The 27432-nt window shown below is 37.3% G+C and overlaps 2 protein-coding genes across 7 annotated transcripts in view; both read left to right on the top strand.

Annotated features, from left to right (window-relative positions):
• pfkfb4b (6-phosphofructo-2-kinase/fructose-2,6-biphosphatase 4b) overlaps window positions 1-27432 on the top strand; it is a 514755-nt gene that overhangs the window by 202768 nt on the left and 284555 nt on the right. The gene's annotated exons all lie outside the window — the stretch shown is intronic.
• col7a1 (collagen, type VII, alpha 1) overlaps window positions 1-27432 on the top strand; it is a 127376-nt gene that overhangs the window by 10393 nt on the left and 89551 nt on the right. For all 6 annotated transcript variants that reach the window (XR_015493959.1, XR_015493960.1, XR_015493961.1 and 3 more), the window contains exons 2-9: window positions 15129-15210; window positions 18430-18610; window positions 20280-20436; window positions 21730-21823; window positions 21931-22089; window positions 22206-22363; window positions 24487-24616; window positions 24715-24834. Coding sequence is in view for 3 of the 6 variants with exons in the window: in XM_087257677.1 (XP_087113803.1) it covers window positions 15138-15210; window positions 18430-18610; window positions 20280-20436; window positions 21730-21823; window positions 21931-22089; window positions 22206-22363; window positions 24487-24616; window positions 24715-24834 (1072 nt within the window). In the remaining 3 variants the exon portion in view is untranslated. The remainder of the gene's footprint in view (window positions 1-15128; window positions 15211-18429; window positions 18611-20279; window positions 20437-21729; window positions 21824-21930; window positions 22090-22205; window positions 22364-24486; window positions 24617-24714; window positions 24835-27432) is intronic.

Here is a 27432-nt window from a genome sequence, read left to right as displayed (position 1 = left end):
TGACAGAGAACAGCGAACAATAATATTTTAAGCCGATATATATAAAGAAGCCGAGAAAATCATAGATTTATGCCAAACTTCCTCCTGTCAGCAGGTGGCGCTATGACTGTGACTCAAGATTGGCATGTAGATGTCTTCAGGAGAGAAATCTTATCAACCATGTGAATTTTCAGGCAGGTCGGACGTTGTTTAGCTGAGTTATAAGCCAAACTGCCTTTTGTCAGCAGGTGGCGCTATGACAGACTCAATGTTGTTATGTAAATGTGTTCAGGAGAGGACTTTTGTCAACCATGTGAACTTTCAGGCAGATCAGACTTTGTGTGGTTGAGTTATAATGCAAACTACCATCTGCCAGCAGGTGGCGCTATAACTATGACTTAAGATTGGCATGTAGATGCCTTCAGTAATGGAATTTAATCAACCATGTGAAGTTTCAGGCTGATCGGATGTTGTTTGGCTGAGTTATAAGCCTATCAACCTTCTGCCAGCAGGTGGCGTTATGACTGACTCATTACTGTTTTGGGGATGTGTTCAGAAGAGGACTTTTATGAGCCATGTGAAGTTTCAGGCTGATCTGACTTTGTGTGGTTGAGATATAAGGACTTCCTGTTCCACGGCGAAGTGTTGAGGTTTGTCATGATGCCACGGACACGCCCCTCTGCAAAAACTCTAGATCTTGACAATATATCATCACTTAAGCTTTCAGATAACAACCCACCAAATTTGGTGCTGATACGAAAAAATTTGTGGGAGGAGTTTATTACGCTGTAAATCATGACATTTCCTGTGGCCAGCAGGTGGCGCTATAACTGTATCTGGATATCGGCATGTAAACGTGTTCTGGTCTGGACTCTTATTAAACATGTGAATTTTGAGGCAGATCAGATAATGCATGCCTGAGTTATAATGACTTCCGGTTTTGTGGCGAATCGTCAAAGTTTGCGGGGCCGCTACGGACACGCCCATCGACAAAAACTATAAAGCTCCGCAATTTAACATCGCCAAGGCCTTTAGATGACAAAACCCAATTTTGGTGTCGATAGTATAAAATCCCTAGGAGGAGTTTGTTAAGATACAACGCCTGGAAATGGCAAAAATGCCACTTATTTGCAGCAGGAAGTTAAAAATATCTGACTTCCTGTTGGGTTTGAGATATGGCTCCAAGAGACTTTTTCGTATGTTTTGGCGTGTTTGAGGTGTGTGCCAATTTTCGCGCATGTGCGTGATTCGTAGATCAGGGGCTCGTCCGTTTAATTTTTCTAGGTGGCGCTGTCGAGTCATTTTGCCACGCCCACTTCAATATTGTTATGTGGATGTGTTCAAGAGATGACGTTTATCAACCATGTGAAGTTTCAGGCTGATCAGACTTTGTGTGGTTGAGTTATGAGGACTTCCTGTTCCATGGCGAAGCGTTGAGGTTTGTCATGCCGCCACGGACACGCCCCTCTGCGAAAACTCTAGATCTTCACAATATATCATCGATAGAGCTTTCAGATGACAGCACTCAAATTTGGTGCTGATACCATGAAATTTGTGGGAGGAGTTTGTTACAGTGTAAAACATGTCATTTCCTGTGGCCAGCAGGTGGCGCTATAACTGTATCTGGATATCGGCATGTAAACGTGTTCAGGTCAGGACTCTTATCAAACGTGTAAATTTTGAGGCTGATCGGATAATGCATGCCTGAGTTATAATGACTTCCTGTTTTGTGGCGAATCGTCAAAGTTTGCGAGGCTGCCACGGACACGCCCATCGACGAAAACTCTAAAGCTTCGCAATTTAACATCGCCAAGGCCTTTAGATGACAAAACTCAATTTTGGTGTCGATCTGATAAAATCCCTAGGAGGAGTTCGTTAAAATACGACACCTGGAAATGGCAAAAATGCCACTTTTTCGCCGCAGGAAGTTAAAAATATCAGACTTCCTGTTGGGTTTGAGATATGGCTCCAAGAGACTTTTTCGTATGGTTTGGCATGTTTGAGGTCTGTGCCAATTTTCGTGCATGTGCGTGATTTGTGTATCGGGGGCTCGTCCGTTTAATTTTTCTAGGTGGCGCTGTCGAGTCATTTTGCCACGCCCACTTCCGAGACCCATATCAACCTGCTATTTACACCGCGTTTGGTGTGTGTGCAAATTTTCATGAGTTTTCGGGCATGTTTAGCCCCTCAAAAGTGCCCCGATAGGGGGCGGAATAATAATAATAATAATAATAAAAAACGGAGCAATTCCAATAGGGCCTACGCACCGTTTCGGTGCTCGGTCCCTAATAATAATTAAAGCTGCAAGCAGCGATGATAGGGACCTCGCACCCGGGCTCACCGCCGCCCGGTGACCTTACGATGACAGAGAACAGCGAACAATAATAATATAAGCCGATATATATATAAAAAACCTAAGAAAAATACTGATTTATGCCAAACTTCCTCCTGTCAGCAGGTGGCGCTATACCTGTGACTCAAGATTGGCATGTAGATGTCTTCAGGAGCGGAATTTAATCAACCATGTGAAGTTTCAGGCATATGGGACATTTTGTGGCTGAGTTATAAGCCAAACTACCTTTTGCCAGCAGGTGGCGCTATTAAAAACTCAATATTATTATGTAGATGTGCTCAGGAGAGGACTTTCATCAACCATGTGACATTTTAGACAGATCGGACATGGTGTGGCCGAGTTACAAGCCAAACTACCTTCTGCCAGCAGATGGCGCTATTACTGACTCAATATTGTTATGTAGATGTGTTCAGGAGAGGACTTTTATCAATCATGTGAAGTTTCAGGCAGATCGGACATTGTGTGGTAGAGTTATAAGGACTTCCTGTTCCATGGCGAAGCGTTGAGGTTTGTCATGCCACCACAGACACACCCCTCTGCAAAAACTCTAGATCTTCACAAAATATCATCTCTAGAGCTTTCAGATGACACCACTCTATTTTGGTGCTGATACGGGAAAGTTTGTGTTAGGAGTTTGTTATAGTGTCAAACATGTCATTTCCTGTGGCCAGCAGGTGGCGCTATAACTGTAACTGGATATCGGCACGTAAACCTGTTCAGGTCAGGACTGTTATTAAATGTGTGAATTTTGAGGCAGATCTGATAATGCATGCCTGAGTTATAACGACTTCCTGTTGTGGCGAATCATCAAAGTTTGCGAGGCCGCCACAGACACGCCCATCGATAAAAACTCTAAAGCTTCGCAATTTAACATCGCCAAGGCCTTTAGATGATAAAACCCAATTTTGGTGTCGATCGGATAAAATCCCCAGGAGGAGTTCGTTAAACTACAACGCCTGGAAATGGCAAAAATGCCACTTTTTCGCCGCAGGAAGTTAATAATATCTGACTTCCTGTTAGGTTTGAGATGTGGCTCCAAGAGACTTTTTCGTATGTTTTGGCATGTTTAAGGTGTGTGCCAATTTTTGTGCATGTGCGTGATTCGTAGCTCGGGGGCTCGTCCGTTTAATTTTTCTAGGTGGCGCTGTTGAGTCAATTTGCCACGCCTACTTCAACATTGTCATGTGGATGTGTTCAGGAGAGGACTTTTATCAACCATGTGAAGTTTCAGGCAGATCGGACATTGTGTGGTTGAGTTATAAGGACTTCCTGTTCCATGGCGAAGCGTTGAGGTTTGTCATGGCGCCACGGACACGCCCCTCTCCGAAAACTCTAGATCTTCACAATATATCATCGCTAGAGCTTTCAGATAACACAACCCAAATTTGGTGCTGATACGAAAAAATTTGTGGGAGGAGTTTGTTACACTGTAAAACATGTCATTTCCTGTGGCCAGCAGGTGGCGCTATAACTCTATCTGGATATCGGCATGTAAACGTGTTCAGGTCAGGACTCTTATCAAGCGTGTGAATTTTGAGGCAGATCGGATAATGCATGCCCGAGTTATAACGACTTCCTGTTTTGTGGCGAATCATCAAAGTTTGCGAGGGCGCCACGGACACGCCCATCGACGAAAACTCTAAAGCTTCGCAATTTAACATCGCCAAGGCCTTTAGATGACAAAACCCAATTTTGGTGTCGATCGGATAAAATCCCTAGGAGGAGTTCGTTAAAATACAACGCCTGGAAATGGCAAAAACGCCACTTTTTCGCCGCAGGAAGTTAAAAATATCCGACTTCCTGTTGGGTTTGAGATATGGCTCCAAGAGACTTTTTCGTATGTTTTGGCGTGTTTGAGGTGTGTGCCGATTTTCGTGCATGTGCGTGATTCGTGTATCGGGGGCTCGTCCGTTTAATTTTTCTAGGTGGCGCTGTCGAGTCATTTTGCCATGCCCACTTCCGAGACCCATATCAACCTGCTATTTACACCGCGTTTGGTGTGTGTGCAAATTTTCATGAGTTTTCGGGCATGTTTAGACCCTCAAAAGTGCCCCGATAGGGGGCGGAATAATAATAATAATAATAATAATAATAAAAAACGGAGCAATTCCAATAGGGCCTACGCACCGTTTCGGTGCTCGGTCCCTAATTAAAGCTGCAAGCAGCGATGATAGGGACCTCGCACCCGGGCTCACCGCCGCCCGGTGACTTTACGATGACAGAGAACAGCGAACAATAATAATTTAAGCCAATATATTTTTAAAAATCTAAGAAAAATCACAGATTTAAGCCAAACATCCTCCTGTCAGCAGGTGGCGCTACAACTGTGACTCAAGATTGGCATGTAGATGTCTTCCGGAGAGTAATCTTATCAACCATGTGAAGTTTCAGGCACATGGGACATTGTGTGGCTGTGTTATAAGCCAAACTACCTTCTGCCAGCAGGTGGCGTTATGACTGACTCAATATTGTTATGGGGATGTGTTCAGGAGTGGACTTTTATCAACCATGTGAAGTTTCAGGCAGATCAGAGATTGTGTGGAGATTGTGTTAACAAACTACATTCTGCCAGCAGGTGGCGCTATTAAAGACTCAATATTATTATGTAGATGTGCTCAGGAGAGGACTTTCATCAACCATGTGACATTTTAGGCAGATCGGACATTGTGTGGCCGAGTTACAAGTCAAACTACCTTCTGCCAGCAGGTGGCGCTATGACTGACTCAATGTTGTTATGTGGATGTGTTCAGGAGAGAACCTTTATCAATCATGTGAAGTTTCAGGCAGATCAGACATTGTGTGGTTGAGTTATAAGGACTTCCTGTTCCATGGCGAAGCGTTGAGGTTTGTCATGCCGCCACAGACACGCCCCTCTGCAAAAACTCTAGATCTTCACAATATATCATCGCTAGAGCTTTCAGATGACACCACTCTATTTTGGTGCTGATACGGGAAAGTTTGTGGGAGGAGTTTTTTACAGTGTGAAACATGTCATTTCCTGTGGCCAGCAGGTGGCGCTATAACTGTAACTGGATATCGGCACGTAAACCTGATCAGGTCAGGACTGTTATTAAATGTGTGAATTTTGAGGCAGATCGAATATTGCATGCCAGAGTTATAAAGACTTCCTGTTTTGTGGCGAATCATCAAAGTTTGCGAGGCCGCCACGGACACGCCCATCGATGAAAACTCTAAAGCTTCGCAATTTAACATCACTAAGGCTTTAAGATGACAAAACCCAATTTTGGTGTTTTTCAGATAAAATCCCTAGGAGGAGTTCGTTAAAATACAACGCCTGAAATGGCAAAAGCGCCACTTATTCGCCGCAGGAAGTTAAAAATATCCGACTTCCTGTTGGGTTTGAGATATTGCTCCAAGAGACTTTTTCGTATGTTTTGGCGTGTTTGAGGTGTGTGCCAATTTTCGTGCATGTGCGTGATTCGTAGATCAGGGGCTCGTCCGTTTAAATTTTATAGGTGGCGCTCTTGAGCCATTTTGCCACGCCCACTTCAATATTGTTATGAGGATGTGTTCAGGGGAGAACTTCTATCAACCATATGAAGTTTCAGGCTGATCTGACTTTGTGTGGTTGAGTTATGAGGACTTCCTGTTCCATGGCGAAGCGTTGAGGTTTGTCATGCCGCCACGGACACGCCCCTCTGCAAAAACTCTAGATCTTTACAATATATCACCGATAGAGCTTTCAGATGACACCACTCAAATTTGGGGCTGATACGGAAAAATTTGTGGGAGGAGTTTGTCACGATGTAAAACATGTCATTTCCTGTGGCCAGCAGGTGGCGCTATAGCTATATCTGGATATGGGCATGTAAACGTGTTCAGGTCAGGACTCTTATCAAACGTGTGAAATTTGAAGCAGATCGGATAATGCATGCCTGAGTTATAACGACTTCCTGTTTTGTGGCGAATCGTCAAAGTTTGCGAGGCCGCTACGGACACGCCCATCGACGAAAACTCTAAAGCTTCGCAATTTAACTTTGCCAAGGCCTTTAGATGAAAAAACCCAATTTTGGTGTCGATCGGATAAAATCCCTTGGAGGAGTTCGTTAAAATACAACGCCTGAAAATGGCAAAATCGCCACTTTTTCGCCGCAGGAAGTACAAAATATCTGACTTCCTGTTGGGTTTGAGATATGGCTCCAAGAGACTTTTTCGTATGTTTTGGCATGTTTGAAGTGTGTGCCAATTTTCGTGCATGTGCGTGATTCGTGTATCGGGGGCTCGTCCGTTTAATTTTTCTAGGTGGCGCTGTCGAGTCATTTTGCCACGCCCACTTTTGAGACCCATATCAACCTGCTATTTACACCGCGATTGGTGTGTGTGCAAATTTTCATGAGTTTTCGGGCATGTTTAGACCCTCAAAAGTGCCCCGATAGGGGGCGGAATAATAATAATAATAATAATAAAAAACGGAGCAATTCCAATAGGGCCTACGCACCGTTTCGGTGCTCGGTCCCTAATTAAAGCTGCAAGCAGCGATGATAGGGACCTCGCACCCGGGCTTACCGCCGCCAGGTGGCCTTAGGATGACAGAGAACAGCGAACAGTAATAATTTAAGCCGATATATATAAAGAACCTGAGAAAATCACAGATTTATGCAGAACTTCCTCCTGTCAGCAGGTGGCGCTATAACTGTGACTCAAGATTGTTATGTAGATGCCTTCAGTAAAGGAATCTTATCAACCATGTAAATTTTCAGGCAGATCGAATATTGTTTGGCTGAGTTATAAGCCAAACTTCTGGTTGCCAGCAGGTGGCGCTATGACTGTGACTCAATACTGTTTTGTAGATGTCTTCAGGAGAGGACTTTTATCCACAATGTGAAGTTTCAGGCAGGTCAGACATTGTATGGCTGAGTTATAAGCCAAAATTCCTTCTGTCAGCAGGTGGCGCTATGACTGTCAATCAATATTGGCATGTAGATGTCTTTAGGAGTGGATTTTAATTAACCATGTGAAGTTTCAAGCTGTTCAGACATTGTCTGGCTGAGTTATAAGCCAAACTACCTTCTGCCAGCAGGTGGCACTATGACAGATTCAGTATTGGCATTTAAATGTCTTCAGAAGAGGAATTTAATCAACCATGTGTAGTTTCATGCAGATCAGACATTGTGTGGTTAAGTTATAAGCCAAAATTCCTTCTGCCAGCAGGTGGCGCCATGACTGTGACTCAATATTGGCATGTAGTTATGTTCAGGAGAGGACTTTTATCAACCATGTGAAGTTTCAGGCAGATCGGAAATTGTGTGTTTGAGTTATAAAGCCATCCTGTTCCACGGCGAAGAGTTGAGATTTGTCATGCCGCCACGGACACGCCCCTTTGTGAAAACTCTAGATCTTCACAATATATCATTGATAGAGCTTTCAAATGACACCCCTCAAATTTGGCGCTGATAGGATAAAGTTTGTGGGAGGAGTTTATTACAGTGTAAATCATGTCATTTCCTGTGGCCAGCAGGTGGCGCTATAACTCTATCTGGATATTGGCATGTAAACGTGTTGAGGTCAGGACTCTTATCAAGCAAGTGAATTTTGAGGCAGATCGGATAATGCATGCCTGAGTGATAACGACTGCCTGTTTTGTGGCGAATCGTCAAAGTTTGTGAGGCCACCACGGACACGCCCATCGATGAAAATTCAAAAGCTTCGCAATTTAACATCGCCAAGGCCTTTAGATGACAAAACCCAATTTTGGTGTTGATCAGATAAAATCCCTAGGAGGAGTTCGTTAAAATACAACGCCTGGAAATGGCAAAAACGCCACTTTTTCGCTGCAGGAAGTCAAAAATATCCGACTTCCTGTTGGGTTTGAGTTATGGCTCCAAGAGACTTTTTCGTATGTTTTGGCATGTTTGAGGTGTGTGCCAATTTTCGTGCATCTGCGTGATTCGTAGATTGGGGGCTCGACCGTTAAAATTTTATAGGTGGCGCTGTCGAGTCGTTTTGCCACGCCCACTTTAATAATTTCCAAGGCATGTGTTCAGGAGAGGACTTTTATCAACCATGTGAAGTTTCAGGCAGATCGGACATTGTGTGGTTGAGTTAGAAGGACTTCTTGTTCCATGGCGAAGCGTTGAGGTTTGTCATCCCGCCACGAACACGCCCCTCTCCGAAAACTCTAGATCTTCACAATATATCATCACTAGAGCTTTCAGATGACACCACTCAAATTTGGTGCTGATACGATAACATTTGTGGGAGCTAGTTTGGTACAGTGTAAAACATGTCATTTCCTGTGGCCAGCAGGTGGCGCTATAACTGTCTCTGGATTTTGGCATGTAAACGTGTTCAGGTCAGGACTCTTATCAAGCGTGTGCATTTTGAGGCAGATCGGATAATGCATGCCTGAGTTATAATGACTTCCTGTTTAGTGGCGAATCGTCAAAGTTTGTGAGGCCCCCACGGACACGCCCATCGACGAAAACTCAAAAGCTTCGCAATTTAACATCACCAAGGCCTTTAGATGACAAAACTTAATATTGGTGTCGATCGGATAAAATCCCTAGGAGGAGTTTGTTAAAATACAACGCCTGGAAATGGCAAAAATGCCACTTTTTCGCCGCAGGAAGTTAAAAATATCCGACTTCCTGTTGGGTTTGAGATATGGCTCCAAGAGACTTTTTCGTATGTTTTGGCATGTTTGAGGTGTGTGCCAATTTTCGTGCATGTGCGTGATTCGTATATCGGGGGCTCGTCCGTTTAATTTTTCTAGGTGGCGCTGTCGAGTCATTTTGCCACGCCCACTTCCGAAGCCCATAACAAACGTAAATTTTCGCCACTTCTGAAGCGTGTGCAAAGTTGCGTGAGTTTTCGGGCATGTTTAGCCCTTCTAAACCGCGATTCATTCCGCGGAAGAAGAAGAAGAAGAAGAAGAATAATAATAAACGGAGCAATTCCAATAGGGCCTACGCACCGTTTCGGTGCTCGGTCCCTAATAACCTACTACAAATTAAAAGCATTAAAGCATGCTATGTTTTGTTTTAAGCTTTGGAGCATAAATTCCGCTTTTAAATAATAGGCCACCAATAGCTTTAAAATGGTGTTCAAAATGACCAATGTTTTCAATTGTAAACATGAAGATTGCTAAAACTAAACTGTAAAAAAAACTTTGAAAGCAAATTACACCTAAGAGTGATGACTTTAATGTTTTTTTTTTAATAATTTCAAGTTTAAATGTTAGATTGCTCTAAGCGAATAGGGCATAGGGGGATAACTGGCAATAGAACACAGTAAGCAACTACTGTATGTTTCTAACTACCGCTCCAGAGGTGTAGTTTCAAGTGTACAAGTTTGCAACGCAGTTTGCAAATGTTCACTGGAACGATGGATTTGGGAAATGTCAAATCAAGGAACTATGTTTGTAATGTTTGTAATGACGGAACTTGCGACCTTAGTTGGCTTACGATAGTAATCAGAAATGCACTCAGATCGTTTTATGCAAACACCCCAGTTCAGACAATAGCCGAGTGCAGACTCATTTCATTGGCTGATGCTGCTGTATACCATATAAACAGCGATTTTTTATTAGTTTAATCGGATTACGGTCATAATCGCATTATTGAAGTGCAGTACAGACATGTAAACACCGCATTCAAACTATTACCATCATGTAAGACTTTTCGCAGTATTTTGTGATGGGATAGTCCATACACACACTGCTGTTTGACACTATTCTCTGCACCTATCGAAATGGGAAATGCGGAGGTTTATTTCTCATTTGGCGTACCCTATTAAATTTCCTTTAAAACAACAGTTCAGCAGTTCATACTCTCATCTAATATCTTGTTTGTCATGTGGGGATGCATGAAATGTTCCTGTATGAACTGAAGTTAAAGTCGACAAATTAAAAATGAAACACCCGAAATTACATGAAACTCCAGAGCAAATGGGATTATTGTGGTTAATCGAATTTTGTGCTATAACATGTAAAACGGGATCATGAAAGGAACATTCAGAAATCAACTCATGTAAACACCTTAATCATATTATTGTCTTATTCAGATTAAGGCCAATAATTCATTTACTGATGTCCATGTAAACATAGTCATTAACAGACTGAATTACTCACTCTCTCAAATACCCCAATAAATATTTAGTCTGTATTTTGGTCAGTCAGCTTGTTTTCTTTTTCTTTTTTTAGTATTAGTTTGTTTTTATTTCCCTTTGATATCTCTCATTTCCTCATACTTTGCCCCCTCTTTTGTTTTTTTTCTAGTGTGTGGTAGGCAGTCTGTAATGAAATAAAATAGTTGGCAGAATGACCAGAAACAGCTAATACACACACACACACACACACACACACACACACACGCTCTGAAAGAATGACCTCTCATACTTTAATATTTTGATAATAAACTCTAATGACATTGTCAGGAGGAGGGATGTTTCTAATTTTATTCCTGTGCCTTTTGGAACATTGTCTTCTGGCCGTCAGCTTTTCCTTATTTGAAAATTCTGTTTGAAGCTTGAAAACTTTGGCTCAAAAACACTTGAAGCATCATTTTGGAGGGAGAAATTACTATCACACAATCAATAAATCACTTGTTAAAATATAAACCAATTATCTGCAGTGATGGCCAACATGAATGTCTATGTCGAAATGTCTGAATTAGTATCTTAGAAAGATTGAGCTTTAAGTAAATGTGTGTGTGATGTAGGGCTGCACAATATATTATTTCAGCATGATATTGCAATTAGCAAATCAGCAATAGTCACATCGCAGGTTCTCAAGTGAATTTGAACTATTCGGACACAAGAAATTATTAAGTATGTGACTTTAACAAAGATTAATCGTGTTTAAATATTTAAAGACTACAAAGAAGACTATACTGTGGTATTTTACATTTGATTATTGATGTTAGGACCAACTGAAAACCATAAAGCGATGTTTATTTCATTTTTATTTTTTGTTTTATTGTATTCATATGTGCTTTAATTTATGTATATATTTTGTCATTACACTTCCTGACAAAAGGTCGTCGATCCCAGTTAACAAATAATAACTTGACTTCTAGTTGATCATTTGGAAAAGAGGCAGAAGGTAGATTTTTCTGATGAATTATCTGTTAAATGCAGATGAATGCAAATACTGCAGAAGACCTACTGGAACTTGCATGGAGCCAAGATTCTCATACAAATCTGTCAAATTTGGTGAAGAAACAAAATCATGGTTTGGAGTTACATTCACTATAGGGGTGTGCGAGTAGATGGCAACATCAACCTTTTAAGACATTTGTGCTGCCCAATACATTACAAACCACAGGAGAGGGCACATTCTTCAGCAGGAAAGTGCTCCTTCTCATACTTCAGGCTCCACATCAAAGTTCTTGAGAGCAAAGAAGGTCAAGGTGCTCCAGGATTGGCCAGCCCAGTCACCAGATATGAACTTTATTGAGCATGTCTAGGGTAAGACAAAGGAGGAGGCATTGAAGATGAATCCAAAGAATCTTGATGAACTCTGGGAGTCCTGCAAGAAAGCCTTCTTTGCCATTCCAGATGACTTTATTAATTATTAGTTATGTATTAGTTGTTTGAGTCATTGCAGAGATGTATGGATGCAGTCCTCCAAGCTCATGGGAGTCCTACACAATATTAATTCTTTTTCCTCTGCACCATGACTTTATATTCTATACTGTACATTATTTCTGGTAAGTGACAAGACTTTTGTCTAAACAAAGTCAGACCTTACTGTCCTAATTAAATAATTAAAAATCAAGGCACTATCATATTTTATTTTTTGGTAAAATAAGCGTAATCTAGAGGCCTTTGCCTTTCATATAAGCCACTTCCTATAACAAACGATCAACTAGAAGTCAAGATATTATTTGTTGTTCCTAATACTTGGATATTTGACAAGACTTTTATCAGGGTAAATAATTATGATCTTGTAAAATTAGGTTTTTGATCTTGATTATGATCTTGTGTCAGGTTTTTCTAATATCGTGCAGCCCTAGTGTAATGTATCAAAATATGTTTGTCATTTATAAAAGATAATAATGTAGCATCAGTTATGAAAAAGAGTAGTTGACTTTACTATATATCATAAATATGATGTTCAGGGATCTGTGTTCCAAACAGCTAATACAGTACACTTTTTACTGTATTTTTGGATGAACATCTGTAACTCTTTAAGTGTATTTTTTGCTTAAACAGTGTTTAATATTGAGAAAATTATTATTTATGATAAATAAACAATATGAGACTAAACCATCCAGTGTTTGCCATCAAGTCCCTGTCATAAAACTGGGGTCATCCAGTTTTAATCTGAGGATTTATCGTGTTTATGAAGTGAACTATAATATGGGTACATGCTTCCATGAGTATTAATCCAAAACATTTCAGTTTAGTTTGACTGCATTTTTAGGTTGACGACAATGAAAACTGACATTTTAGTTGGTAGTATTAGTATTTGGTATTTGTTGTGTACTGTAGTGGCCTCTTGTTATTCTTCTCCCAGCATCCACTTTATAAGGCTCAAGAATGTGTCTGTAATTCCTCAGTCTTTTATGTTAAGCCACACACTAAATAGCCATTTTTATTTGTTTGAAAAAGTCAGGGCTGACTTTTAAATTGGGCTCATTTAAAAAAAAAAAAAAATTGCAAGTAGCACACTGAATGATGGAGGTCTCCATAGCCATGCTCTCTTGACCTCAGGTGCGCAATAAATTCTGTGAAACCACAGGTGTAAAGCGAGAGCGACGGATGAAGGAAGGGAGAGGCTGCTGGAGACAATCTGGCAGATCAAACTTAAATGCGCTTCAGTCAGGATACTTATAAATGCTATAATTACCCTTCCATGAGCCACATAATGATGACGGATCCTTATAATTAATGCAAACAGTGTTGAGAGGAACAGACATATTGATTGGAAGGGAGAGAGTTTAATAGGAAATGGGGAGAACAGCTAAAACTGGATTTCCACATAAAAAAGTGGTAAGGGATTAAGTGTTTACTACTATTGACGATAATCACCCTATTCTGCATTCTAGTCCTCATGTTTTATTGCCAATGAGTTAATCAAACTAGTAGGACCTGACATTATGTGATTTAATTAATGGCCCAATAAAAGGATGATGTCATTGGACAAGTGCACTCGACTAAAAATAAAAAGCAAAAAGTGTCTGGCATGTGTGTACGTGGGAGGTTTGATTGTTTAGAGGAGTGTTTAGTCTGCATTTCTGTGTATTTGCGTGGGTTTCCGATAGAACTGTTTAGAATTTATGTTTTTTGGATGTCTGGTTATTATTAAAAGTACTGGCTAAAAACTTTTTGGAGAATTAGAAAAACGGATAATATCCAACTAAGATTTTTTTTTTAAGTATACACACTCAAAAAAAAAACTGTTGAATGAACATGATTTAATCGTGGCACCCTTTATGCATCTAATCCAATCAAGTAAACCTTAACTGCTTTGAACATTTTTTTTACCAATTGAGTTTAAACAGCTTTCTTCACTTTGGTACTCCTATTCAAAATGTAAAAGTATAAAATGTATAGGAAACATAGCCAACAACATAACATGCATAACATTCAAGCTCTTGGGAAAACCAATTCCCAAACTGTGCTGAAAACACGCGGTGATACTTCTTCTTGTTGTTTTCGTATGGTGACATCCAAACGCACTACCGCCACCTACTGATATGCGCGAAGTGACTCTCCAGAGTGAGAGTTGTCGATCTGAAGCGTCTCAGTCTCATTGAATCAACATGTTCTGATCAAATTCATTTGATTATTTCTTGATTCAGTTTCAAATAACATGAATTAATCATTTAACATACGTAAACTTGATTTGTTCTTTTCAATCTGACAAATTTTTATTTTGTAAATCCAATACATGCCTAGTTGATTTTTTTGAGTGCACTTAAAATGCAGGTAAATAAAAAACCTTTCTGTTTCCCCCTGGACAGTAAGAGACACCACAAAAACAATCCAATACACACTCAATTATGCTTTCCCGACTCTGTTCTTTGAAGGTTTAACAATGTCCATATGTGTGTTTTATGTGTGTGTCTGTTTGTCACTGAGTTTTTCGATCTCGTTTTTAGGCAGGCCATTTTTCCACAGCAGACATCGTTGAGTGCAAACCAGAATGACTTCAAATGCGGACCACAGTTTCCTCCGTTTATAAATGAAAAACAGACACATCTTCTGGAGATGTATTTTTAAAAAATGGCATCTTTGCAAATAGTGACACTCAGCACAAGCAAAACGCAACAATTTATGTTTAGACCACTTAAGTTAAGATGAAACGGCACAACAGCTAAATAGTAACAAAAAAGTAATAAGAGCGTGTGTAATGTATGAGCAGTATACAGAAGAGATCTGCTTAATGAAAGTGTGCTCTTAGTTTCAGCACCAGTGCAAGCAGAAGCATGCAAATGAATAGGCCCATGCTTCAACTCTGTTATGGATATTAAACCACACAATAGCATATTATTTCGAGCGCTTCTGTTATTACGATAACACTATAATAGGAATGTTCTTTAAAGCATATGTTCTTCCCTCATTGTGTTGAATCAAACAAAAGCAACTCTTCAAAGCATTTAATAGATTTTTTTAAACTTGCAAAAACATCTCGTTCATTTGAGTTGTGGTTATAGTGCAAACCCCACCATGCTTTTTTTCTGCTTTTGCCGGATGTCCGTAATATTCATTACACCTGAATCATTAAGTTTTTTCAGCTGAAGCTGGAAACAGACACTTTGCTAACTGCATAATCAGCTTTGGGTTTAGATGATCTCTTTCATTTTCTGTGTGTGTGTGTCATCATGTGTAGGAATTAAAAATGGGGTGTTTGCTCCAATGGACTCTGCGGCTTGCTGTGTTGCTGGTTCTCCCCTCGCTGTCTAAAGCTCAAGGTAAAGATTCTTGTACTTTTTTAGGAAGTGAAATGTGCATAGCAAAGCATGATGTTTAGGACTAATTTAGTCCTATGTGATGAAAATGAGGCATATGTACCTATAAATGTAGAAATGACATACTTTTCATACAAGACATACTTTTGAATAAGCAGTCTGCCATTTCAGTTTCTTTCACTCATTCATTTTTCTATAGCTTAGTCCCTTTATTCATCAGGGATTCACCACAGCTGAATGAATTGCCAACTTATCCAGCATATTCTTTTACACAGTGGATGTCCTTCCAGCCGCAACCCATTACTGGGAAACACCCATACACTCTCACATTCACATACATACACTACCTATTTAATTTACCTATAGAGCATGTATTTAGACTGTGGGGGAAACCAGAGCACCCGGTGGAAACCCACTCCAAACACGGGGAGAATATGCAAACTCCAGACAGAAATGCCAACTGACCCAGTCGGGACTCGAACCAGTGACCTTCTTGCTGTGAGGCGACAGTGCTGACCACTAAGCCACCGTGTCACCCCCATTTCAGTTTCACTTATTCAAATATTACATTTTATTTATGTATTTTTCCATGTAAATATAGATCCACACATTATTATCATTATTGGTGTTGTTGTTTATCAACATAAAATATTGTTAAATTATAGCTAAAAAGAAAAATAACAGATATTAAAAATGTATGAAATTGAAAAAAAAAATGTGATAGGTTTCATTAATCATGTCAGAATTGCCAGAGAAAATAATAATTTTTAAATAAATATAATATATTTATGTATGAATATTCATTAATTAATTTTCCTTTAGCCTATTCACGTATTTATCAGGGATCACCACAGTGGAATGAACTGCCTATTTATGAATAAATACTTATAATATTTACATTTTGTAAATTTATTAGTGGGCTGCTCAGTGGTCAGCACTCACAGCAAAAAGTTCGCTGGTTCGCTTCCTGGCTGGGCCAGTTGGCATTTCTGTCAGGAGTTTGCATGTTCTCCCTGTGTTGGTGTGGGTTTCCTCTGGGTGCTCCGGTTTCCCCCACAGTCCAAAGACATCCGCTATAGGTGAATAGAAAAAAACTACAGTACTGGCTTGAAGCTTGCTGGAATAGTTGGTGGTTTATTCCGCTGTGGTGACCCCTGCAATAAAGAAAAGGAAAATGAAAAAAAATGAAATTTATTAGTTATATTTACATTTCATGTAATATTTAATGCATTTTTAAACACACGATACAACATACAGCAAACATCTGCACAGCAAGACTGTAAAATATGCATGATATTTATCTAATATCAATCAATACAGATATCTTTTTAAAAATCACCATTATCTCTAGGTAACTAAGAAGGTCCTAGTACATTGTGCATCCTTAATTTAAAAATGCTGCATGTACATTGAATACAGATCCCATCATGCCCTAAATCGAGATAGCAGTGAGTCATTGATCAGATTACACACAACAGGTTAATTAGTTTCCTACCTTGAGGGCATTTATTCACCCATACAGACGGTGAGTCACACAAACCCATATATTTAATGACTGGTGACATACTGATCTGCACATCACTCGCTGAATAAATGGGCCCAGATGCTTTGTTTGCTTCAAATGGCTTAGCAGACTGGGTGGTGATGGTCATTTCCTGTGTGTCTTCTCACCCTGATCCTTCCATAATCCTTCACTCAATACATGAACTGAATAGGCCACAGATGTGGATCTTAACGCAAATACTAAAGTTCAAGTTGTCACATACAATGGTGCACAGCAACATGTTCTGTCTCTGGTAGCTGTGCATTTTAGATATACCGTGAGAATTATGAGCTCTCCTAAATAGTTTTTTTCTCAATTTCTGTTTAAAAGAAAGAAGTTTTTTTTAACATATTTCTAAACATAATAGTTTTAATAACCAATTTCTAATAACGAGGGCTGCACAATATATTGTTTCAGCATTAATATCGCAATGTGTGCATCCACAGTAGTGATATCGCAGGATATGCGATGTTTAATTGGGATTGTAGATAATTACAATAAGTGCAGAGTTTAATCATAATGGAGTAAAAGTTCATCATCTACAGTATGTGCGTTTTTAAAGTAATAGTTCACCCAAAATAAACTTTCCTCAGTAATTTCATTTCACCCTTAACTTGTTTCAAACGTTTATGAGTTTCTTTTTTAAGTTGAACACAAAATGAAGATATTTTAATAACTCATAAATGTTTGAGACAAGTGAAGCGTGTGTAAATACTCATTTTTGAGTAAACTATCCATTTAAGGCCTGTGACTGTGTAAATATTTCAACATTTCAGAGTGCAAAACATCCGGCCACCAGATATTATAATGCTTGTAACTTTGGTGTTAATTATTCAATATCTGAACCTGAGCATTGTTTGACTCTCCAAGAAAACTATAATTCATATACTGTATTTATTCATGCTTGTAAGGTATTTGTTATATATTACTCGAGATTTACTCCCCTACAAAATTACCCTAAATAAGTTCAAAATGAAGAATTCTTTTCAAATAAAGCTGTATTCACACCGCAATGTATATCACAGAAATACAAAATATTGCAATGTCAGATTTTTACATAATATTTTACTTTTTTGAAGATAGTAGTAGCTTATTTACATTTAAAGGCTTCACTAGTTTAATTAGGTAAGTTAGGGTAATTAGGCAAATCATTGAATAAAAATGGTTTGATCTGAAGACAATTGGAAATAAAATATTGATTAAGGGGCTAATAATATTGACCTTAAAATGTTTTTTTTTTTAAGTAAAAACTTATTTTATTTTAGCCGAAATAAAATAAATAAGACTTTCTCCAGAAGAAGAAATATTTTAGGAAATACTGTAAAAAGGTTTTGCTCTGTTAAACATAATTTTAGTAAATATTTGATAAAGAAAAAAAATTATAATATTAAAAATTCTGACTTTCACTGTAAATGGCTGTATATGGACTGGAACAGAAATTAGCCCTCTATTTCTTTTCCTTAATGTATATGTGACTGTGGTTGACCCATTTTGGTCACACTAATCTAATTTTAGCTGCACTAATGAAAACATTCTGTATTTGTTTTAATGATGTCCCACATATCCAGAGTTCAAAGACATTTGCTATAAATATTTATACATCTTTTTTATATACAGTGGAATGACGACAGTTGTTCATTTTATTGATATTAATTGTTTTCCTCCCTGTCTGTTTATAGGCCAGTGCAATGATGTTGTTGCAGCAGACGTTGTTTTCCTAGTTGATGGGTCATCCAGTATTGGCCGGGCCAATTTTATGTTGGTCAAGAGTTTCATGGCAGGCATTGTCAAACCCTTTGCCAAAGCAGTAGGACCGAATGGCATCCGCTTTGGAGCTGTACAGTACAGCGATACCGCCAGGTCTGTGTGTGTGTCCTTGTGTACCTAAAGGCATACTATTATCTTTTTACAAGAATTAAAATTAGTTGGTCTCATGTGTCCCCAAAAAGTTCAGCTTAAAATATGAAATGGATGAATTTGATACCATACTGTATATAACCCTTTTCTGGTGTTTTGTGCTTTTTCTCATTCAAGAGAGAAATTTTTAATTCTGTCATCATTTAGTCACCCTATACTTGTTCAAAACTCATTTGAGTGTCTTTCATCTGTTGAACACAAATGAAGATATTGTGATGAATGTTGGTTGCTGGCAACACTGACTTCTGTAGTATTTATTATGGAGGTCAATGGGTGCCAGCAACCAGCTTTCTTTAAAAATTTCTTTCTTGCGTCTTTAACAAAAGAAAGAAACTCATAAAGGCTTAAAACCACATGAGGGAGAATTAATGAAGATGTCGTTTTCATTTTGGGGTGAACTATTTCTTTAAATGCATATAAGCTGTCTCTTTAAATGCAAATAAAAGCCTTTTTAGTTTAAGCTTATATCATTTTCGCAGAGTGCTTACACAGAAAGCTGACTGTCTGAGCAAATAATTTCTTTTTCATGTTGTCTATCTAATATTTCAGCTGTTTAGTCTTTGTCCAAAGCACACACAAACACAAGTTCACATTATTCTGATTATGTCTGTAAATGTAAACACTCGGGGAAGAAATTGCATGTGCATCAGTACGATACCTGACAAAAGGCATCGATTCCAGTTGTAAAAGCAACAAATACTAACTTGATTTCTAGTTGATTGTTTGGAGAAGTGACAGAAGGTAGATTTTTCTGATGAATCATCTGTTAAGCTGCATCCCAATCATCACAAATACTGCAGAAGACCCATTGGAACCTGCATGGACCCAAGATTCTCATAGAAATCAATCAAGTTTGGTGAAGGAAAAATCATGGTTTGGAGTTACATTCAGTATGGGAGTGTGCAAGAGATCTGCAGAATAAATGGCAACATCAACAGCCTGAGGTATCAAGACATTTGTGCTGCCCATTACATTACAAACCACAGGAGAGGGCAAATTCTTCAGCAGGATAGCGCTCCTTAGATATTCTATGCTGTGCATTCTTTCTGTTAAGTGACAAGATTTTTGTCAAATCAAAGTCAGACCGTACTGTCCTATTAAAATCATTTAAAAAATCAAGAAATGATCATATTACATTTTGGTAAAATAAGCTTAGTCTTGAGGTCTTTGCCTTTCATATTAGCCACTTTTGATATCAAATAATCAACTATAGAAGTCAAGTTATTATTTGTGGTTCTTAAAACTTGAATATGCAACAAGAGTTTTGTCAGGTAGTATGTGTTAGATCCGTGAAACAGCATCTCTCGGACAACACACTACTACCAACATAACTCAGACAGGTCTTGAGTCTGGAGTGTGGAGAAGTTATTTTATTTAAATGTAAAGGTTGAAAATGTAAAATATATTTATAAGAGATGCTTTATTTGACAATATGTACAATTTTCTAATATATTTGATTTAATTATTAGTTTAATTTTAAGAAACAGTTCAGATGCTGGTTGTTTTGATGGACTGCATTTGTTACAGTATGAACAGGAAAGGTGGATGTTTGTGTGTGTGATAGATTATTGGTATGTTTGTTAATTATAGTTGTGAATTTTCTGACTATAAGGGTGGAGTTTACATTCACTGCATACCTGAATGGCACTGAGCTCATTACTGCTGTAGAGAATATCAATTATAAAGGGGGAAACACACGCACTGGAGCTGGTCTCAAATACATCGCAGACAACTTCTTCAGCCCGGCCTCTATCAGAGATGTACCCAAGGTGAGCTGGGAATTATGACATGTTGATTGGTTTGACATGGACGATAAGTGTGTACCTAACTCTGTCTGGGTTTGAAAGACTTATTTGTGCATAATGTACACTATTTATCAAAGCTAAGATCATAGTCAGTGAGATGTTTTAAAATACCAGGGTTTCAGCGGGGTCTTAAAAAGTCTTAAATCCCAAAATCAAAATTTTAGCCTTAACTTTACTTAAATATTGTGTTGTGAGTCTTAAATCTTTTTTAAACAAGTCTTAATTTTCTTTTACCCAATCTGGCAAAGACCCATACAGTCACCAACAATCCATCTCAATAAAACTTTAAACTTTCTATTTAAAAAGGTACATTTTAACTCTATTTATCATAATGGTTTCATTGTTTTCCTTACAAAAACATTTGTTTATAAATGATCCATGTATTTACTGCTGAGGACACCAACCTGGACAGATGGTTGTGGATAGATTTAGTTTATTAGAGTTTTACATTTTTTAAAAATATTTTGTATTTATTTTTATTATAAAGAAAGTTCATGTTGAAAAAAAGTGTATGGATACAAGTAGAGCTTGCTTTTTTAATACAATATTTATAATATTTTGCTAAGAAATATCTCAAATATTATAATTTTTATAAATTAATTTATTATTGTATTATTAAACATATTCTATTTCTAATTTATTTGATAGGTCAAATAAAATTATTCCCACTGGGCCATTTGAAAAAGCGTTTAGCCCTTTATGAGTCTAATATTTCATTCATTATGGTCTTAAAAATGTCTTAAAAAGTCCTAAATTTAACTTAAACTTGGTGAAATCTGCAGAAACCCTGAAAATTATTAAATACTTTTATTCAGCATAGATGGGTTAAATGGATCAAGTAATAGTTAATAGATTATACCAATTAAATGTTGTTGTTTTTTTTTTTTTTTCAAAATTCATAACTGTAAAATGTATATTAAAAGATTTATTATAAAAATGAGATTTGCCATAACAGGAAAAATATAAAATATACTAATTAAGTAATATAAATTAAAATATATGAAATAATAATAAATAAAATTAAATATACAACATATATAATTTTACAATATGTATATAATTTTATAATAAAAATATATAAAAAACTAAACAGGACTAGCAGTGTACTGTAGGTTAATTTTAAGCTTTAAGTTTAAGTCTTTTGAGTTGTTTTTAAGGATCTTTATGCTTTTAGAATAATCATCAGGAAAATATATACCTTATATAAGCATATACAATAATGTACTGTAGACTAATCATCTTGTCTTTTTCTTTCAGATCTCTATTCTCATTACTGATGGTAAATCTCAGGACAATGTGCTTGAACCTTCTCAAAAGCTGCGTGGTCTCGGAGTCAAAATATTTGCAGTGGGTAAGAGCTGTGTGGTTTTCCCTGTAAATGTAAGTGCCTGTGAAGACTCAGTCTGGGCAGATTAAAAATACATTACCCTTGTTTCTCTCTCCCTCTGCATTTTTTAGGTATAAAGAGTGCAGATCCAGCTGAGCTGAAGCTCATCGCCTCTCCTCCTCAAAGTGAGTTCACCTCTCAGATTGGGAACTTCAGGGCACTCAGCTCTTTACTGCCCCTAGTGTCTCGACGCGTGTGTACAGCAAGTGGAGGCTCCTACTCTAGTGATGGTAAGACTGAGTTAGACATACACAGTTCAATTAAAATATGTTTTCATAAATAAAATTGTACAGTTGGAATTTTGTGAAATCAATCAGTTTATGATTCGACCATGTTTCTTCATCAGAAGCCTACAGTGGTCCATCAGACTTGCAGGTTTTGGGTGAAACCCCTGACTCACTGAGATTTCAATGGACATCTGCAGGAGGGCCTGTAAGTGGCTATGTTGTTCAGTACAGGCCGTTATCTGCCCAGGGTCAGCCAATCACTGCAGAGCTCCGCCAGGTGAGAGGAACGCTTGTCCTAAATAATTGTTGCTTTTTTGGGTACTAAAATACCTGAGAGTTTTATTGTTTTATGATCAATGCTCTAGCTTGTTTCCTAGCTTTATTTCCATTTTAATAAACCTGGGATTATATATTATTGATATAGTTAGATCTGCGACAATTGACATATTAGTGTCTGCTTTTGATTAGCAAAGGGATTAGGATAAAACTGTGTACTATATATAAATGCATGTAGTAAATGTAGTAAAATACATGTAATCTCTATTAATTTGAATTGATTTAATGCAGGAGGAGATTGTTACTCCTCACAAGTTTGTTTATTGTGTATGTATATTATAACCATAAATTTACATTATAATACTATTTATATACTCTTAATATCTGTATGCTATTATAGTATTTATATATATTTCGATTTTTTTAATGTGCAACTTTTGTGTTTAAATTGTGTTTAAATTTATATTATTTTATTAATTTAGTTATGTGTTGTCTGAATTATTAGCCTTCCTGTTCAATTCTGTTGACCCCCACCCCCCTGCCCCCCCATTACATTACATTTTATCAGCCCTCTCTACAAAAACATGCTTCCAATAGCACTCTCTTTATAATACCTTTAAATTCAGACACAAGTTTATTTAGTTTTTAGTCTTTTTGCTAATTATGCCATGCCCAAGGTGCACAATAAGGAAATTCAGTTTTTCCCAGCTCTGTACAAACTCGAGGTATATTAAAAAGCAAACAAGAGCGTACCTGATAATTCCCAGAGCTGAGACAAAGAAGAGTACAAAGATAAGCTGGAAGTTTACCTAAAATAACTTCATAAATAAAAATGTACCAGTGCTGTTTTCTGCATACAGCCAGTGATGTCCAGCCCACCATCTCATATAAAATGCAATGATGAGTACAGGATTTTGCATTTGTAATAAAACATAATGAAGCTTGATATACAGAATCTTGTTAGAATAGAAGATGCCACATGTATGTATAATATATCACCATAATCAAGCACGGATGAAAAGTAGCTTCCTCAAGGTTTTTTTTAGCAGTAAATGTAAAATTAGATTTATTTTAAAAATAAAAGCCAAGCTTCAGTTTCAGCTCCCTTATCAGATTAGCAGTTTGTACCTTAAAAAAGCTTATCATTATTGATTAGAACTGTGTGTGTTTGTGTCTATATATATATATATATATATATATCACTTTTTTAATTAGTAGTAGTTTTTAATTAGTTGGCAAGGCAACGTTATTACGTTACTACGTTTTTTTTTTTTTGATGGCATCTGTTTTTTTTTTCTGTTATATGTATCGTATTACTCTCAGCTATTACATTACTCAAAACAAGTCATTTTAGTTTAAGTTAATACCCAGCAAACAATAGACGTCTTAAGCCTCATTCTTATGCCTCATTCACATTATGAGCGACTGGCAGCGGCAAATTGCCAGTTGTTCATTTCAACGGAGAGTGAGCGACTCGACTTCCTGCGACCTCTGTCTCATGAGTGACAGTGAACTTTGGTGACCAGGTGGGTGTGTCGAGCGATGGGACAATGTTGACAATCCTTCAACTTTATGCAAATAAAGAGCAACTTTCTTAAGCGACATCCATTAGGAGCACCAGTAGATCCTCTCTTAGCTCGATCAGAGGAATGGTTGTATCCTCTGTACTGTATCGACCTACACAGACCTGCATTTGCAGCAGATCGCCACCCAGAGCGACAGGCAGCTACAAAGTCGCTGCTAGTGTAAATGAGGCATAACAGACATCTAAACGTAGACAGCTTGGCTAAAACAAGGCTAAGTTTGGGCTGTCAGTGAAAATTTAAGACATCTATCCAAGATTAGCCCAAAACTAGATTAAAGACAGACTTTATATGTGCAGTCATTCATTTCTGTTCATTTGATGACTAGTCTAGTTTAGGCCGATTCTTAGACGTCTATTAGATTTTCACTGACAGCCCAAATTTAACCTTGTTTTAGCCAAGATGACCATCTTTAGACGTCTATTAGACATCTATTAGACATCTTTAAAAAAAAAAAAAAAGTTTGCTGGGTAATGGCAGTGCTGTTATAGAAATGTACAGTATAGTGTTCTCTAGTGAGCTTCCATCTTTCACCCTGCAGGAAACAATACCAAACAATCAGCAGAGCTACAATGCACGCGAGCTGCGTTCAGGCACAGATTACCTGATCACCGTTATTGCTCAGTATCCAAACAGCTTAGGAGAGTCAGTGTCTGCCAAGGCTCGAACAAGTGAGAACTGCACACAACACAAATATTGGCTCGTCTAATTCAACATCCAGTATCTCCTAAAACAACTCTCATTCTCTCTACTCCAAACCTTTCTCTAGAGCCTCTTTTGGGCGTGACAACACTGCGACTGGTGCGGGCTGGGTTTTTCTCTTTGGCTTTGGCCTGGGATGCTCCAGCTGAGCAAGTACAGGGCTACAGAATCACCTATGGACCTACAGGTGAGATAAGATCCATATGAATGCTATTCAGGGTTCCCTAGCTTCTTGAAAGTACTTGAAAGTGCTTGATTTTCAGACATATGGATTCAAGGCCTGGTACGTACTTAAAAGCAAACATAGGTCCTTGACAATGCTTGAATTTAAAGTTTATAGTGTTATTTCAACAATTGTTCTGTGCTACTTTCAGAAACTGAACGAAAAAATGAATAAATTCTTAATTTAAAGATCTTAAATTTCAATCTTACATGAACTATGACAAATAATGCATTTTAGCAATATTTCAGAAACTGCATTTGAATATTGTCAGGATTGAAGTCAACTAATTGTATTAAAGTTCTTTGACCATGACTTTAAAACGGTTGTTTATAAAGGTCAGCATTTTTAAAAATGACATTAAAAACACCATCATAACATTTTAATGTAAATATTAAGAATAAGTTAAATGTTAAGTACAGGAAGGACTTTCATGCACTATATATGTATTACAAAGGTGCTAGTATTAAAAAACAGTGATTTAAAAGGTCTTTAAATTTGGTGTCCATGAAAGAGTGGGAATACTGATTATTTCATAGTTTCGTAGCATTTCATAGTATTATTTTAACTCTTTTAATAGCAAACCCACAAAGAAATCTGATGTGTGGCAATATATGCAAATTACATACTGTATATTACAGACAAGTTCATTTGTATTTCACGTTTCTAAAATATATGCCATACATGCAACATATACCTAAAAATATTGGAAAAATGGTCGCTTTTATATGTATATATTTTTAACAATTGGATCTACAATTATGCATATAAATATGTGCAAATATATTATCTATAATTTTTTATATGTTTTTATATATAAGAACATATATGAACACACACACATATAATATATTTGAACAAATTTGTACATATAAATAGTAAAAAAAATTATATATATATATATATATATATATATATATATATATATATATATATATAAGCGTCAATTGTTTGAACCTCGAGTTTGTCAAATGTTTTTTTGTTTATGCATGAAAAATGATTAATAAAACAATGATCACACTTTAATATAATTTGCTTACATTTTAATTTAGCTGCCGTCTTTCTTAAATTAATTTTATAAAATAATTCAGCACACAGAGTTTATAAGTTTTCTTAAAGTTTATATAAGTTTTTTATATACATTTAAAGGCAATTCATGTAATTTAAATGACAAAATCCCTATTTTACAAATTAAAGTTGCACATTTTTTTCATTTAATTGCAAACTTGCCATACATTTCCTGTGTACAGTATCTGTTTGCTAAAACAAAATACTACATTTAAAAACAGCACAAGCTCATCTCCTCAAAAATACACAGTAATTTATATTCATGTGTGCTGCAGAAACGGGTAACACACCAAATGCAATGCTTAGGGAGAGGATTTTGAACAAATCCCTTATTCTACGCCTGAGCAGTAACAGTGATTATCCCCTTAGCAAGTGGTGCTAACTAATGATTTTAGCAGTCTGATGAAAAGGAGATGGCAGGGTTGAGAATGTGATTTTTGTTTCCCAAAGGCATTTTTTGTCTATTGCTTAAAGGAGTGCCAGTTTTCTTTTACCTGGTTGGCATCCAGGTATGAGCTGGCATTCAGGGAACAGATCTGTCAGGTTAGGTGTGGCCTTGTCTTTAATAAGGTTAGTTTTTGAAAGCAGAGGAATATGTTTTAACATGTCTGTCTCATGTCTAAAAGCTCAGCGTTTAATGCAAATGAACAGATGCTGAAACACCTATTTAATTTAATATGATACTGTGGAATTCACTGCCTCATATACACTTTTAACATTATTGGGGTTTTTAGAATAGAAAGTCATCATTTGTGCATTTTTATTGGCTACAACAGGACAAGTAAAACAAAAAATCAATGGCAGCTTTACCATGACTAGAACTGTGGAATAAAATATTGCAAGATTGTTTACACTTAAAAAATGTTCTACACAATTCATTTATGTTGTCCCCACACAAATCGATTAAGTTACCTTAACACATTTAAGTGGATTGAACATAAAACAATTAATTTGTCCCAAAATAATCAAAAGAATTGTGTTGTTTAGCTCATTTTAAATAAGTAACAAGCAGCAAAATCATTTTAAGTGTAAAATAGAAGGACAAAGAAGAAGATTTTTTTTTTAGTGTCAGTTTTTTGCATTGGGAAAACTCACATCCCAGCATTAATTAGTACTCGATGACTTAAAGGGCACCTATAATGAAGATCAACTTTTGTAAGCTGTTTGGACAGAACTGTGTGTAGGTATAGTGTGTCCACAGTCATATTGGAGTGATATAAATACAACAAGTCTCTTTTTTTAATTTACTGACGTTAAAATAAGACCCAAATCCTAATTAATTTAAGGCCCACCGCAACCTAATGTAGGATTTTGGTTTTTCCTGCCCACCAAATTGATTGACAGATGCCATGTTTCTATAATAACATGTATACACGTGTCCACATTTTTATGCAGATATTCTGGGATTAAATTATTTGTTACAACTCTCTGTGATTTTTAGCACTCTCTGTGGCATTTTTAAAACGGAGCATATTTGTAATAAAGACAGTATTGGCA

The sequence above is a fragment of the Danio rerio genome, chromosome 6 (assembly GCF_052040795.2).
Source record: "Danio rerio strain M-AB ecotype USA chromosome 6, GRCz13ab, whole genome shotgun sequence".
Lineage (NCBI taxonomy): Eukaryota > Metazoa > Chordata > Actinopteri > Cypriniformes > Danionidae > Danio > Danio rerio.
Note: the sequence above shows the minus strand (reverse complement) of the source record. Positions and strands in the feature narration are given on the sequence as shown.